We start from the raw sequence: 15,690 nt of genomic DNA, 5'->3' as shown, positions 1-15,690 counted from the left end.
CCACGAAAGATTTTTTTTTCTTCGCAAAAACTCATGTAAAAGTAGAGATCAACACTAACCTCGATGTGAATCAAGTACCGAAATGCTTTGACAACAAAGTAAATGGAAGAGGAAAAAAGAAAAAGAGGGTCTGTACTATTTAATAGAAGATTGAAATTGTAGTAATCTAAGTTCCAAAAATTCATCAAAATAAGAAAAATCTTAAAACAAGATACACTAACCAAAAAAAAAAGTCAAAATAAAGTAAAAAAATAGTCAAGATGCCATTAATACTTTTCTCTTTAGTCCTTTCCTTAAATTTCTCATGTTTGTGCTATCTCAGGTTTTATGAGGGGTATTGATATCCAATAATAAAAATTCACGGTTATTTGAAAATTTTCAGAAATACAAAAGTTAATGAATTGGAAAACAAATTGTATGCGTCTAAGCAAACCAACCCAATTACAAAAAAAAAAAAAAAAAAAAAGAGTGACGGTTCATTACTCTTCTAAATATTTTTAAAAACTAGCTCTGGATACATATGTTGCACGTGTTTCTGAAATACTAAACATCTAAAAATAGTTATAAGTTATGCATTGAACAACTATTACACCATATTAGTCAAAATTGTGGATTGATCTTCTCTCCTCTCAAAGATAATCTGTTGCATTGGTCATTATAAACCAAATAATGTATCAAGTTCACACAACAAATGAACGCGATATCTAACCTCCAAAAATAAAATAAAATACTGTGATCTAAACGAAGACAATATATGAAGTGAAATTGAACATCACATAACAATATATATTAACTTACATTAGTTAGCTCCTTACATTTGCGTTGACGTGATAAAATGATGATGAATGTAATTACCAATTTTTTGTTTGTGGTTTCGCTAAAAAGTTTAGACCAATTAATTTGAACTTGTAATTAAAATGCATGAGAATAAAATGGTGTTTATTGTACTTTGATAATGTTATTGCCAATAATGTCAAGCTTTTCATAAGGAAATAGTTTCAAAGTTAAACATCTGTTAAAAACAAGTGCAGCAAATCAGAACATCTGATCATGCAGATCAAAAGTGCTTTCATCATCAACGGCGAGGGTCTAAACTGTGCCATATGCCATCACCAAAGTAGGTAATGGAGTGCCTCCAAAATCGATGGCATTGGTATCTTCTAAGAGTAAATTATAGTGATCCTTGGTCTCATCACCAGGAAGTGCTTCTTCCATCTTCATGAGTAGATTGTTATCGTTAAAGTATATCGCGAGGATATTCTCAAAGATTTTGTCCTCCTCCCTAGTCCAGACGCCAGAAGCAGCTATTGCATGTCCGGTCGGTGCTCTTTTTCTTTTAGATCTACAAGGAAAGATCAAGCATAAATAAAAAAAGTACTTGAAGAGGATTTAGAAAACAGATGAATGTCAATATACGACAAAAGCAACCATAAATGTCAAATATCTAAAAAAAGACTTTTGAAACTTCTGACATTTAGTAAACAAAAAAAGCAAGCGCAGCAAGACATGTATTCTTTTAAAATCAACTATGGATACTAAGAGAAGTAATAAGTGAATGGTAAAACGAACAAATATGAAGATACTAAATGATATACTACCCACATTAGTTCCCAGAGATACGAAGCATATTAGGAAAGAATCATCGTTCTTTACTTTTTCTAATGGACGGAAGGTTTTAGAATTAGAAAGAAAACTACAAAGAAGAAAACTATTTATCTGAACAACTTTCATGCCGAACATTATTCTAGAGTAATACCTGAACAACTTTCTCACCTGAAAAAAGTAAAAATTTAACAAGACGAATGTAAGCAATATTAAATAGGAAAGTGACATTTCGTATTCCTTCATAATCTACCCCAGAATCCAAGAGTGAGTCAATCATTATGATGATACTATCAATAAAGCCTCCCCGGTATCTTCTTGTTTCATTTATACAACTTGAAATAGCAAATCGAAAAGGAAAAACCCATATTCCCTTTTCATGCAATCTAACTATGTAGAATTAGTGGATGTGCAATGAAAAATTATGTCCAAGACAACAAATCAAAAGCAAAGCTATACAACTTTTTTTTTTTTTGAGAAACACTCAAATCTCAATACATTAACTTTCAACAACAGAAAGCATTATAAAGAAGTATCACTGAAAAAATGTTGACACAATTTTTCTCTCATAAGTAAAACACAGAAACAAGACGGATCTCATGATATTCATCTCTTCAAAATCTACCTCAAAACAACAACATATTCAATTAATTCCATAAGTGAATTCTGGGTATGGTATAGTGTACGTAAACCTTACCCTTACCTTGGGAGTTAGAGATCGGTTATTTTTCAATAGACTCTCGGCTCAAAGAAAAGCCTATCAAAGCAGATAAACTTTATGTAATCCCACAAGTGAGGTTTGGGGAAGGTAGAGTCAACAAAAACCTCACGACACTTACCTTCGGAGGTAGAGGGACTATTCCCGATAGACCCTCGACTCAAAGAAATAAAATAAAATAAAATCGAAAAAGGAAATATTTACAGAACCAAAAAAAAATAAAATCGAAGAACATACCCTGTGTAGTCCCACTAGTGAGGTGTGATAGGATAGGTAAAGAACTATTTTATGATAGACCATTAGTTATCAAAGAAGATCAAAAAAGGAAAGATTTACATAACCATGATAACCATGACAGCAAACCAAAAAAGGAAGCCATAATATATCTTACTTTTTTTGTATAAATTATTTTCGATAGATCCTTGGCCAAAGGATTAGCATGTCAAAGCAGATCAAGAAAAGGAAAGATTTATAGAACCATGAAAATAAATCAAAAAACAAATCCAAAAAAGATATTTCTTTTTTCGTAATCTAAAAATTAATTTTCATAAACACAAAGCATGTTAAAGAATATCACCGTAAATTGCCAGCATAACTGGGGCAGAACCTGATGATCACAAAGCTAAGCACAGTCAAAGAAAGCTTTTGGATGAATCCTACATGATAAATATAAGTATTCAAACACACACATATACATATATATAATCAAGAAAAAAAACTAGAGAATTTTGGGCAAAGAGATTAATTTCACACCTACGATGTGTTGTTACAGCAAAGCCAAAGCTTATTGAAATAAACTTGGTCGAAATTCATTCATTTTAATCGGATGTTTCAAGTTTTTAGAAAAGAAAACCTCCCAATAAACCGATTTTACAACACCCACTCACTCTTCAGTGAAATTATTAAGTACTGCAGAACAACAAATAAAGGATTTTACGATGATTACTTTGCGCCAATAAAATAATTGTCTTATATTATATTCAACAGCGATAATTAATTTTCTAAATGTCGCTTAAAGGAAAATAATTCTCTTATTTATGGGCATAACAAGATACTGAGTTTTGTTTTCTTGAAACTAACGGATGCCCAAAATAAATTATAAAAAAAATTATCGACAATAAATATGCACATTAACGAAGAGTGTTAGAGTCTTTACCGATATTAATTAATTGTCATTAGATTCAATGTTACAATTGACACCCAATTTCAAAACCCTATAAACTTCATCTTCTTCAAATTTCTCCGTGAAAATGTCTGGTCATGGAAAACGAGGTAAGGGATTGGGAAAGGGAGGAGCCAAGAGGCACAAGAAGGTTCTAAGAGACAACATCCAGGGAATCACTAAGCCAGCTATTCACAGGCTTGCTCGTAGGGGTGGTGTGAAGCGTATCTCTGGTCTCATCTATGAGGAGATCGACCCGTGGAGTATTGAAGATCTTTTTGGAGAATGTGATTCGTGATTCCGTCACCTACACTCAGCATTCCAGGAGGAAGACTGTCACTACTATGGATGTCTATGGATCAGTTGTTAGGTGCATTAGATATCTCTGTAACTGTTCATAAGCTCTAAATATTGTAATTTCTCATTAAATATTCAATGAACAAAGCTCAATTTCTACAAAAAAAAAAAGAAGTTGCAGTAGACATTAGAGACATTTATAAAGAATACTAATACATATTTAGTGACCATTAAAATATTAATTATGGTTAGAAGATGAAATTTTTTTTGTAGTGATAACTCTTTCTTTTGACTTTTTTTAAAATAAATTTGTGAATTTTAAATTGGTGTGAAAGGGGTGTTAGAGTGGATAAAAAGTCCCACATCGGTTGAGAAATGGACTGGCTGTCTCCTTATATGGACTTGGATAAACCTCTCATAACAAACTAGTTCTTGAGGTTGAGTTAGGCGCATGTGTCATATCTTTACATGGTCTGATATCTGAGACCATGTAAGGATATGACACATGAGCCCAACTCATCCCCAAGAGTTAGTTTTTGCCTTTTGGGTTGAGTTAGGCCCACATGTCATATCTTTACAACACGTCCAAGCCCATCTTGTGCGTGGACTGGGAGCCCAAACGAGAATGAACATGACTCTGATACCATGTAAAGATATGGCACATGAGTCCAACTCACCTCCAAGAGTTAGTTTTTTCCTTTTAGGGTTGAGTTAGGCCTCTAATTAAGTGTCATATCTTTATAGTCACTTCTAATCAACTATTTCCATGAAGATTTTTCTTCAACTTCTTTCTTATACATAAAATCACTCTATGACTTATATTTTTTGTGCAACAAAAAAAAACATCACTTAAAGATTTCAGCGGAATATTTTGCATTAAGATAAAATGTTTTTGGCAAGCAATGTAGTGTATATATCAAAAATACTAAAGTAACTAAATGATCATATGTAAGCTTAATAAAATAGTGTATTTTCGTGTAATTTACCTAGTATCATTAGAAACCAAATCTGTCAAATATCAGTCATTCAAAACATATATATTGTTATACAATATGTTAGGTTTTCTGTGTTCTATATCATATATGGGCATACAGAACAAACCTAACGGACAATAACCAATTCTTAAATGTAATGATAGTCCACCTCTATATGCTTTGTATTTTCATGTTGCACCAGGTTTGTGACTATTATAAACGCAGTGGTGTTATTAACATGTAACAATGTAGGAGATGTGATAACGACACCAGGATCAGATAATAGTCGTTGTAGCCAAACAATTTCTGAACTTTCTATCGACGTAGCACAATTAGCCTCCATATATAATTGATTTAGATATACGGGATTGTTTCTAAACATGCACCAACCAGTAACATAGCTTTGTGAATAGGGACAACCAGCCCAATCTTCATGAGTATATCCTTCAAGGTGTATAGAAGAATCAGAACCGAAAAGAACACCTTGACTCATAAAACCATGAATATACCGAATGACATGAAGTAATGCAGTGTGATGTATACGGTAAGGATTGGCCATAGAACATGTACTTTATATGAGATGTTTGGTCTTTTCTACGTACTCATGCAATGTAGGTTAACTCATGGTCACGCCCCAAAAAGGAAAGCACGACACAGTACCTGATGCGTCTAACTTTGACTGCACGAACCACATAAATCTCCCTACCCATTAATGATATATTATTTTGGAGTCTGAAATGTAAATTAAACATTTTAAAATCATCTTAAAATTAGAATAGTAATACCTCACTAAGAAGGTAGATGAATTGCTTAGCCAACACTATCTTGACCTTAGCTTCTTTTGTTTTCTATTTAAAATCTTGTTCGTAAGCAACCAGATCGTTTATATGCAACAAGACAAGAGTATATATGTCCGCCATGGGAAAATAAGAGCTCGTCGAATTATTGTTCTTTGCTTCCCGGGTCAATAAATTGGTACTGTTGGAATGTATGCGTCCACTATCAGTCAACGGACCAGGTCCTTTTTCTCAGCAAGAACAGTAGCTAAAAGTAAAAGTGTCGAAAATAAATAGCACAATGTAAAACAGGCACAAGAATTTTACGTGGAAGCCTCGTTGCTCAAGGGAGTAAAACCACGACCTATCACACGGGATTTTCCAACTGCTTTCACTAAATCTTCTCAAGCAAAAGTGAAACACATATTACAACCACAACAGTGATATTAACACCCTAATTCCACACTAAGTAATACTCTTAATACTTAAACGAACCAAAGCAATAATCCTAATGCCCACTAAACCAACTAACTTTAGTTGATCTTGACTTTAAGAACCCCCAAGGTTAACTCTAGCAACCAACTCCGATCCCCAAGACAAGAGCTTAAACGAGCAGCAACTCTGCTGCACCAGTACACATAAATAAGTAACTCTAGTTTACACTCCTAAGCAACTCTACCGAAGAGAATACCAACACAATGGTGTAGGTTTCACCACTTCATTTTTGAAAACAATTCCAAATGTTTTTAAAAAAAAATATATATTTCAACCAAAATCCACTTGTCTAGCAATACTGTCTAAAGCAGATTAAGAACATCTGTCAAAACAAGTCTTCAATAAACAAGTGCAGTAAATCAGAACATCTGATCTGTGAACAGATCACACCGATTAAAAGTGCCTTAATCATCAACAGCGAGGGCCTAAACTGCGCCATTCTCCATCACCAAAGTAAGATGAGGGGAAAAAGGGAGGTAACAGAGCTGAAGCCTCCCCTGCAGCTGCATAACCGGACATATCCGGTTTGAGCAGTTGGTGCTATCCCAGCATCAGAAGTTAGTTCCATCCCGACATCAAAAATCAAATTGAAATCATTGTCTTCGTCCATTGGGTTACTGAGTAATGCTTCAAGTTCACTCCCGATTCTAGAGATAGAATGACCGGAAGTTCCACTGCTAGCATCAACATTCACAAAAGCATTTTCGCCTCTGACTACTGCTGTCATCTGCTCAGCATTGGTGCTTTCTCAATTACACATGCTCTCAGTGCTAGTGTTCGGCACTGCTTGTGATCCCTCGCAAGCAGGGTCAATCATGTCCGCGGTGATAGGAACTTCGGAAGTACCGCCTAATTCAGTATCCACGCCAGTTATATCAAGAACACTTGGTTTTGCTCTTCTTCTTCTGTTCCCTTTCTTGTTGGCTTCAACGCGCTTGAAATACTTCTGCGCATGGGAAGCCACTTGCATTGCGGTTCTTGTTATCACACATTTCCTAGATATACTTCTCCAGTCACCTTTTCCATATATATCTAAGCCTCGGAGAAATGACCTATAGAAGGAAAGATAGATAAATGAATTATTATCCCGAAAAAAACATTAAAACATAAAAATGACCAACCTGTGTTCCTCTTCTGTCCAAGCAGCCCCTCTTCGCCATTGAACATATGCTTTCATATTTTGGTTGGCATTGCTTTGAATTTCTGCATAATTAGGTAATGGAGCGCCTCCAAAATCGATGGCATCGATATCTTCTAAGAGTATATTATAGTGATCCTTGATCTCATCAACTATTTTTCCAGGAAGTGCTTCTTCCATCTTCCTGAGTAGATTGTTATCGTTAAAGTGTATCGCTAGGAAATTCTCAAAGATCTTGTCCTCCTCCTGACTCCAAAAGGAGCTATTCCAGGTCCGATCAGTGCTCATTTTCTTTTAGATCTACAAGGAAAGATCGAGCATAAATAAGGAAAGTACTTGAAGAAGATGCAGAAAACGGATGAGTGTCATATATGACACAAACAACCATAAATATCGGATATCTAAAATAAGATTTTTTCTAACCACTGACGTTTAGTAAACAAAAGCAATCGTAGAAAGAGATGTATTCTTTTAAATCAATTATGAATACTAAGAGAAGTAATAAGTGTGATAAAACGAACAAACATGAAGATACAAGTGGTATACTACCCACATAAGTATCTAGAGATACGAAGCATATTATCAAAGCATCTACATTCTTTACCTTTTCTAATGGACGAAAGGTTTTATAATAAGAAAGAAAACTACAAAGAAGAAAACTATTTATCTGAAGATAAAAAGAAATTATATCACTGAAATATATATTTCTGCTCTTGTTAGTGACGCAAAAATAAAATATCTATGACCCTGTACCACATAAGGGGAAAGAAATCATGCCAATCTAACATATGTTATAAAAAGAAATCGATCCTCATTTGTTAAGAGTTTCACGATAAGAACATTATTGTAGAGTAAAACCTGAACAACTTTCTCTCATGAAAAAAGTAGAAATTCTACAAGACTAATGTAAGTAATATCAAATAGGAAAGTGTCATTTTGTATTCCTTCATAGTCTACCCCTGAATCCAAGAGTAAGTCAATCATTATGATGATACTATCAATACAGCCTCCCCGGTATCTTCTTGTTACATTTATGCAACTTGAAATAGCAAATCGAAAAGGTAAAACCCATATTCTCTTGTCACGCAATCTAACTATTTAGAATTAGTGGATGTGCAATGCAAAATTATGTCCAAGACAACAAATCAAAAGCAAAGCTATACAACTTTTTTTTTTTTGAGAAACACTCAAATCTCTATACATTAACTTTCAACAATAGAAAGCATTATAAAGAAGTGTCCCTGAAAAAATGTTGACACAATTTTTCTCTCAGAAGTAAAATAGAAACAAGATGAATCTCATGATATTCATCTCTTCAGAATCAACCTCAAAACAATAACATATCCAATTAATTTCATAAGTGAATTCGTGTACGTAGACCTTACCTCTAACTTGGGAGTTAGAGATCGGTTGTTTTTCAATAGACCCTCAGCTCAAAGAAAAGCCTATCAAAGCAGATAAAAAAAGAGAATATTTATTTAATCTCACAAGTGAGTTTTTGGGGAGGGTAGAGTCTACAAAAACCTCACGACACTTACCTTCGGAGGTAGAGGGACTATTCCCGATAGACCCTTGACACAAGGAGATAAAATAAAATCAGATCAGAAAAGGAAATATTTACAAAACCAAAAAAAATAATTAAAGAACATTACTCTTTGTAATCTCACAAGTAAGGTGTGGGAGGATAGGTAAAGAACTACTTAGGATAGAAGGAAAACCACATCAAAGAAGATCCAAAAAAGAAAGCAAAGCCATAAAAGATCTTACTTTTTCTGTATAAATTATTTTCGATAAATCCTTGGCCAAAGGATAAGCATGTCAAAGCAGTTTAAGAATAGGAAAGATTTACAGAACCATTAAAACAAGTCAAAAACAAATCCAAGAAAAATCTTTCTTTTTTCTTAAAATTCATATCTCTATAAATTAATTTTCATAAACACAAAGCATGTTAAAGAACATTACCATAAAATGTCGGCACAGCTGGGGGCAAAACCTGATGATCACAAAGCTAAGCACAGTCAAAGAAAGCTTTTGGATGAATCAACCTAAGCATACAAGTATTCAAACACACACATATACATATATATAATCAAGAAAAAAAACTAGAGAATTTTAGGCAAAGAGATTAATTTCACACCTGCGACGTGTTCTTACAGCAAAGCCAAAGCTTATTGAAATAAACTTGATTGAAATTCATTCATTTTAATCGGATGTTTCAAGTTTTTAGAAAAGAAAACCTCCCAATAAACCGACTTTACAACACCCACTCACTCTTCGGTGAAATTATTAAGCACTACACAACAACAAATAAAGGATTTTGTGATGATTACTTTGCGCCAATTAAATAATCGTCTTATATTATATTCAACAGCAATAATTAATTATAAATGTTGCTTAAAGGAATATCTATTGTCACTAAATGTCTCTTTTGTTATAGTGCTAGCGGACTTCAAATAGATCTGCGCAACCATGTAGATGTAATATCCCCATGGTTGGGCCTTTGGGTTTTAAAGCAACCATGTAGATGTAATATCCCCAATTTCAAACAAGTTATCTCATGCAACACGAGTAAACAGAACTTAATTGATGGTGTAAAATTTACCTATGCTAACGGAGCACATAACTTGAGCTTATAAGAACACGATGTAAAAGAAAAAATGATATCATCAAGATTTCAAATACCATTAAAACTACCTTGCCCAAGCACACCACAAAAAGAGTAGAAAAATTCATCTACATTAGATATTTTTCTCAATAAGAAAAAATTGCAAATTGTAACAATATCAAAGTAAGATTGAGCAGCATCCATTAGAAGAACAATACGTAACATCAACTTCTGTCTCACCTATCACTTGGTATGCTCTTTGTGTTATTCGAATCACCTGAGTTGGAGTAAGAGAAAGGAAAAGGTCTGAAAATTCCCTTAGCTATGCAAGATTGAACAAAACCATTCAATTTCGCACGGTTTAAGTGCATTTTTTTGTTAGGATCGAAATAATTAGGTGTATTGCGGAAGCTAGCAAAGCAAACACCGAAAGACCATGAGTAAGAAGACAAACGAGAAATATACCAAAAGATACAAAGATTTAACTTGATTCGGTCAATGGAACTATGTCAACAAAGGAGATGAGCAATTCATATAAATAAAAGAGTACAAAATATAGCGAGAAATAACCTCATCCAATTCACTCGAAATACATGGGAGGTTCAAACAAGTGATAACCTATCACTTGACTCCCACAAATACTCCACCCTACCAATATTGTAAATATTGATTAACATTTGACTCTTTCGTAAATAAAATTTCTATTTTTTTATTATTTGTAGGCTTTTTTTTCTGCTATAGGAAATTCGAATTCAAATATATTAATTAAGCTTCTTATGAAGTGTCTTTCATTTCTCAAAGTTTCCTTTAATGTTTAACTAAAAGTCACAGTAATTTATGTAACTATTTTGTTATTTTAGAGACTATTTTTAAACTTTGTTAAAAAGCACAACAAGAATGATTGAAAATTGATCTTGCCTTTTATCCCTTTCCAGATGCTTCTTCATACATATTCTGGGAAAATTCTTTGAGGGTTGTGCTATATTTGATAGCAACAAATATATAATAACTAATACGGAACCAATGGTGAAGTTTGTTAAAAAAAACAAACAAATTACTCTCTTGCTTGCCAGTTAGTATATAAATTTTTTATTATTTTTTCTTAGGTAAAAACATTTTGTATGCCATTGCAGTCTTCCTAGAATATTAGTTTTGAGACAATTAGTCTACTTCTTTTATTATCATGTTGACTAATTTGTCATATTTCTTCTTCTCTTCTTTATGGGCATAACAAGATATTGAGTTTTATTTTTTGAAACTAACGGATGCCCAAAATAAAGTAGAAAAAATTTATCGACAATAAATATGCACATTAACAAAGAGTGTTAGAGTCTTTACCGATATTAATTAATTGTCATTAGATTCAATGTTACAATTGACACCCAATTTCAAAACACTTCGTCTTCTTCAAATTTCTCCGTGAAAATGTCTGGTCATGGAAAACGAGGTAAGGGATTGGGAAAGGGAGGAGCAAAGAGGCACAAGAAGGGTCTAAGAGACAACATCCAGGGTATCACTAAGCCAGCTATTCACAGGCTTGCTCGTAGGGGTGGTGTGAAGCATATCTCTGGTCTCATCTATGAGGAGATCGACCCGTGGAGTGTTGAAGATCTTTTTGGAGAATGTGATTCATGATTCTGTCACCTACACTGAGCATGCCAGGAGGAAGACTATCACTACTATGGATGTCTATGGATCAGTTGTTAGGTGCATTTGATATCTCTGAAACTGTTCATAAGCTCTAAATATTGTAATTTCTCATTAAATATTCAATGAACAAAGCTCAATTTCTACAAAAAAAAAAGTTGCAGTAGACATTAGAGACATTTATAAAGAATACTAATACATATTTAGTGACAATTAAAATATTAATTATGGTTAGAAGATAAAAATTTTTTTGTAGTGATAACTCTTTCTTTTGGCTTCTTTTAAATAAATTCGTGAATTTTAAATTGGTGTGAAGGGGGTGTTAGAGTGGGTAAAAAGTCCCACATCGGTTGAGAAATGGACTGGTGGTCTCCTTATATGGACTTGGATAAACCTCTCATAACAAGCAAGTTCTTCAGGATGAGTTAGGCTCAGATGTCATATCTTTACATGGTGTCATAAGATATGACATCTGAGCCCAACTCATCCCAAGAGTTAGCTTTTGCCTTTTAGGGTTGAGTTAGGCCCAAGTGTCATATCTTTACAACACCCACTTCACGCCCAAGCCCAATTTGTGCATGGACTGGGAGCCCAAACGAGAATGAACATGACTCTGATACCATGTAAAGATATGACACGTGAGTCCAACTCACCCCAAGAGTTTAGTTTTTTTCTTTTTAGGATTGAGTTAGGCCTCTAATTAAGTGCCATATCTTTATAGTCACTTCTAATCAACTATTTCCATGAAAAATTTTCTTCGACTTAAAATCACTCTATGACTAATATTTTTTGTGCAAAAAAAAATAAACATCACTTAAAGATTTCAGCGGAACATTTTGCATTAAGATAAAATGTTCTTGGCAAGCAATGTAGTGTATATATCAAAAATACTAAAGTAACTAAATGATCATATGTAAGCTTAATAAAATAGTGTATTTTCGTGTAATTTACCTAGTATCATTAGAAACCAAATCTGTCAAATATTAGTCATTCAAAACATGCCACATCAGTACTTAATTATGTTTAGATTCCAAAAAGCAAGTAAAAGGAATCAAATTATTAACAGAAAAACTAAAAGACCGTTGTTTTTCTCAAACTGAGAATGGTTCCTAATTTTTATATTTTCGCTCAATTTTCTTGAGCTTTGCTAAAGCAATTGTGAAATATTAATAATAGTAACAATAATAATGAACTAAAGATCCCTAAGATCTATAAATGAACAAATCGGTGCATTAAGGCTCTCGTTATCATGTGTAGGATCTGTGAAAAAAAAGTCGAGTTAGGATTTGAACAGCGCGTTAAAACTCTCGATATCTGTAAAATTTGGAAGTGAGTCAAAGACCACGAGGATCTTACTTTTATCTCGTAGATAGAATAAAATTAGAAATTAAAAAAATATATATTGTTATACAATATGTTAGGTTTTCTGTGTTCTATATCCTATATGGGCATATAGAACAAACCTAACGGTCAATAACCAATTCTTGAATGTAATGATAGTCCACCTCTATATGCTTTTTGTTTTCGTGTTGCACCAGGTCTGTGACTATTTTAATCGCACTAGTGTTATTAACATGTAACAATGTGGGAGATGTGATAACAACACCAGGATCAGATAATAGCCGTTGTAGCCAAACAATTTCTGAACTTCCTATCGACGTAGCAAAATTAGCCTCCATATATAATTGATTTAGATATGCGGGATTGTTTCTAAACATGCACCAACCAGTAACATAGCTTTGTGGATAGGGACAACCAGCCCAATCTTCATGAGTATATCCTTCAAGGTGTATAGAAGAATCAGAACCGAAAAGAACACCTTGACTCATAAAACCATGAATATATCGAATGACATGAAGTAATGCAGTGTGATGTATACGGTAAGGATTAGCCATAGAACATGTACTGTATATGAGATGTTTGGTCTTTTCTACGTATGCATACAATGTAGGTTAACCCATGGTCACGCCCCAAAAAGGAAAGCACGACACAATACCTGATGCATCTAACTTTGACTGCACGAACCACATAAATTTCCCTACCCATTAATGATATATTATTTCGGAGTCTGAAATGTAAATTAAACATTTTAAAATCATCTTAAACTTAGAACAGTAATACCTCACTAACAAGGTAGATGAATTGCTTAGCCAACACTATCTTGACCTTAGCTTCTTTTGTTTTCTATTTAAAATCCTGTTTGTAAGCAACCAGATCATTTATATGCAACAAGACAAGAGTATATAGGTCCGCCATGGGAAAATAAGAGCTCGTCGAATTATCGTTCTTTGCTTCCCGGGTCAATAAATTGGTAGTGTTGGAATGTATGTGTCCACTATAAGTCAACGGACCAGGTCCTTTTACTCAGCAAGAATAGTAGCTGAAAGTAAAAGTGTCGAAAATAAATAGCACAATGTAAAAAGGGCACAAGAATTTTACGTGGAAGCCTCGTTGCTCAAGGGAATAAAACCACGACCTATTACACGGGATTTTCCAATTGCTTTCACTAAATCTTCTCAAACAAAAGTGAAACACATATTACAACCACAACAGTGAGATTAACACCCTAATTCCACACTAAGTAATACTCCTATTACTTAAACGAACCAAAGAAATAATCCTAATGCCCACTAAACAAACTAATTTTAGTTGATCTTAACTTTAAGAACCCCCAAGGCTAACTCTATCCACCAACTCCGATCCCCAAGACAAAAGCTTAAACGAGCAGCAACTCTGCTGCACCACACATAAATAAGCAACTCTACCGAAGAGAATACCAGCACAATGGTGTAGGCTTCACCACTTCATTTTTTAAAACAAATGCAAATATTATTTTTTTTTTTGAAATATTTCAACCAAAATCCACTTGTCTAGCAGTACTGTCTAAAGCAGATTAAGAACATCTGTTCAAAACAAGTCTTCAATAAACAAGTGCAGTAAATCAGAACATCTGATCTCTGAACAGATCACACGGATTAAAAGTGCCATCATCAACGGCGAGGGCCTAAACTGCACCATTCTCCATCACCAAAGGTAACTGAGCTGAAGCCTCCCCTGCAGCTGCATAACCGGACATTCTGGTTTGAGAAGTTGGTGTTATCCCAGCATCAGAAGTTGGTTCCATCCCAAAATCAAAAATCAAATTGAAATCATTGTCTTCGTCCATTGGGTGACTGAGTAATGCTTCAAGTTCACTCCCGATTCCAGAGATAAAATGACCGGAAGTTCCACTGCTAGCATCAACATTCACAAAAGCATTTTCGCCTCCGACTACTGCTGTCATCTGCTCAGCATTGGTGCTTTCTCGATTACACATGCTCTCAGTGCTAGTGTTCGGCACTGCTTGTGATCCCTCGCAAGCAGGGTCAATCATGTCCGCGGTGATAGGAACTTCGGAAGTACCACCTAATTCAGTATCCACGCCAGTTATATCAAGAACACTTGGTTTTGCTCTTCTTCTTCTGTTCCCTTTCTTGTTGGCTTCAATGCGCTTGAAATACTTCTGCGCATGGGAAACCACTTGCATTGCGGTTCTTGTTATCACACAGTGCCTAGGTATACTTCTCCAGTCACCTTTTCATATATATCTAAGCCTCGGAGAAATGACCTATAGAAGGAAAGATAGATAAATAAATTATTATCCCGAAAAAAACATTAAAACATAAAAATGACCAACCTGTGTTCCTCTTCTGTCCAAGCAGCCCCTCTTCGCCATTGAACATCTGCTTTCATATTTGGTTGTCATTGCTTTGAATTTCTGCATAGTTAGGTAATGGAGCGCCTCCAAAATCGATGGCATCGATATCTTCCAAGAGTATATTATAGTGATCCTTGATCTCATCAAGTGTTTTTCCAGGAAGTGCTTCTTCCATCTTCGTGAGTAGATTGTTATCGTTAAAGTGTATCGCTAGGAAATTCTCAAAGATCTTGTCCTCCTCCTGACTCCAAAAGGAGCTATTCCAGGTCCGATCAGTGCTCATTTTCTTTTAGATCTACAAGGAAAGATCGAGCATAAATAAGGAAAGTACTTGAAGAAGATTCAGAAAACGGATGAGTGTCATATATGACAAAAACAACCATAAATATCGGATATCTAAAATAAGATTTTTTGTAACCACTGACGTTTAGTAAACAAAAGCAATCGTAGCAAGAGATGTATTCTTTTAAATCAGTTATGAATACTAAGAGAAGTAATAAGTGTGATAAAAACGAACAAACATGAAGATACAAGTGGTATACTACCCACATAAGTATCTAGAGATACGAAGCATATTAT

The 15,690-nt window shown here is 34.3% G+C and overlaps 2 protein-coding genes and 1 pseudogene across 2 annotated transcripts; 1 reads left to right on the top strand and 2 right to left on the bottom strand.

Moving 5' to 3' along the window:
* Positions 3,534-3,839, top strand: LOC108663986 (histone H4 pseudogene; annotated as a pseudogene).
* On the bottom strand, positions 6,773-7,450 carry LOC138338254 (transcription factor SRM1-like). The gene is made up of 2 exons (XM_069289044.1): positions 7,146-7,450; positions 6,773-7,076 (listed from the first exon to the last, which is right to left on the bottom strand). The coding sequence occupies exons 1-2, from the start codon at positions 7,448-7,450 to the stop codon at positions 6,773-6,775; spliced, it is 609 nt and encodes a 202-aa protein (XP_069145145.1).
* A 5,556-nt stretch (positions 7,451-13,006) lies between these two features.
* Positions 13,007-15,364, bottom strand: LOC138338256 (uncharacterized). The gene has a single exon (XM_069289045.1). It carries the CDS (start codon positions 14,938-14,940, stop codon positions 14,419-14,421), a length of 522 nt encoding a protein of 173 aa, XP_069145146.1. The 5' UTR covers positions 14,941-15,364; the 3' UTR covers positions 13,007-14,418.
* Positions 15,365-15,690: the final 326 nt, after the last annotated feature.

The sequence above is a fragment of the Solanum lycopersicum genome, chromosome 9 (genome assembly GCF_036512215.1).
Source record: "Solanum lycopersicum chromosome 9, SLM_r2.1".
Lineage (NCBI taxonomy): Eukaryota > Viridiplantae > Streptophyta > Magnoliopsida > Solanales > Solanaceae > Solanum > Solanum lycopersicum.
This window is presented reverse-complemented; position numbering and strand designations above follow the sequence as displayed.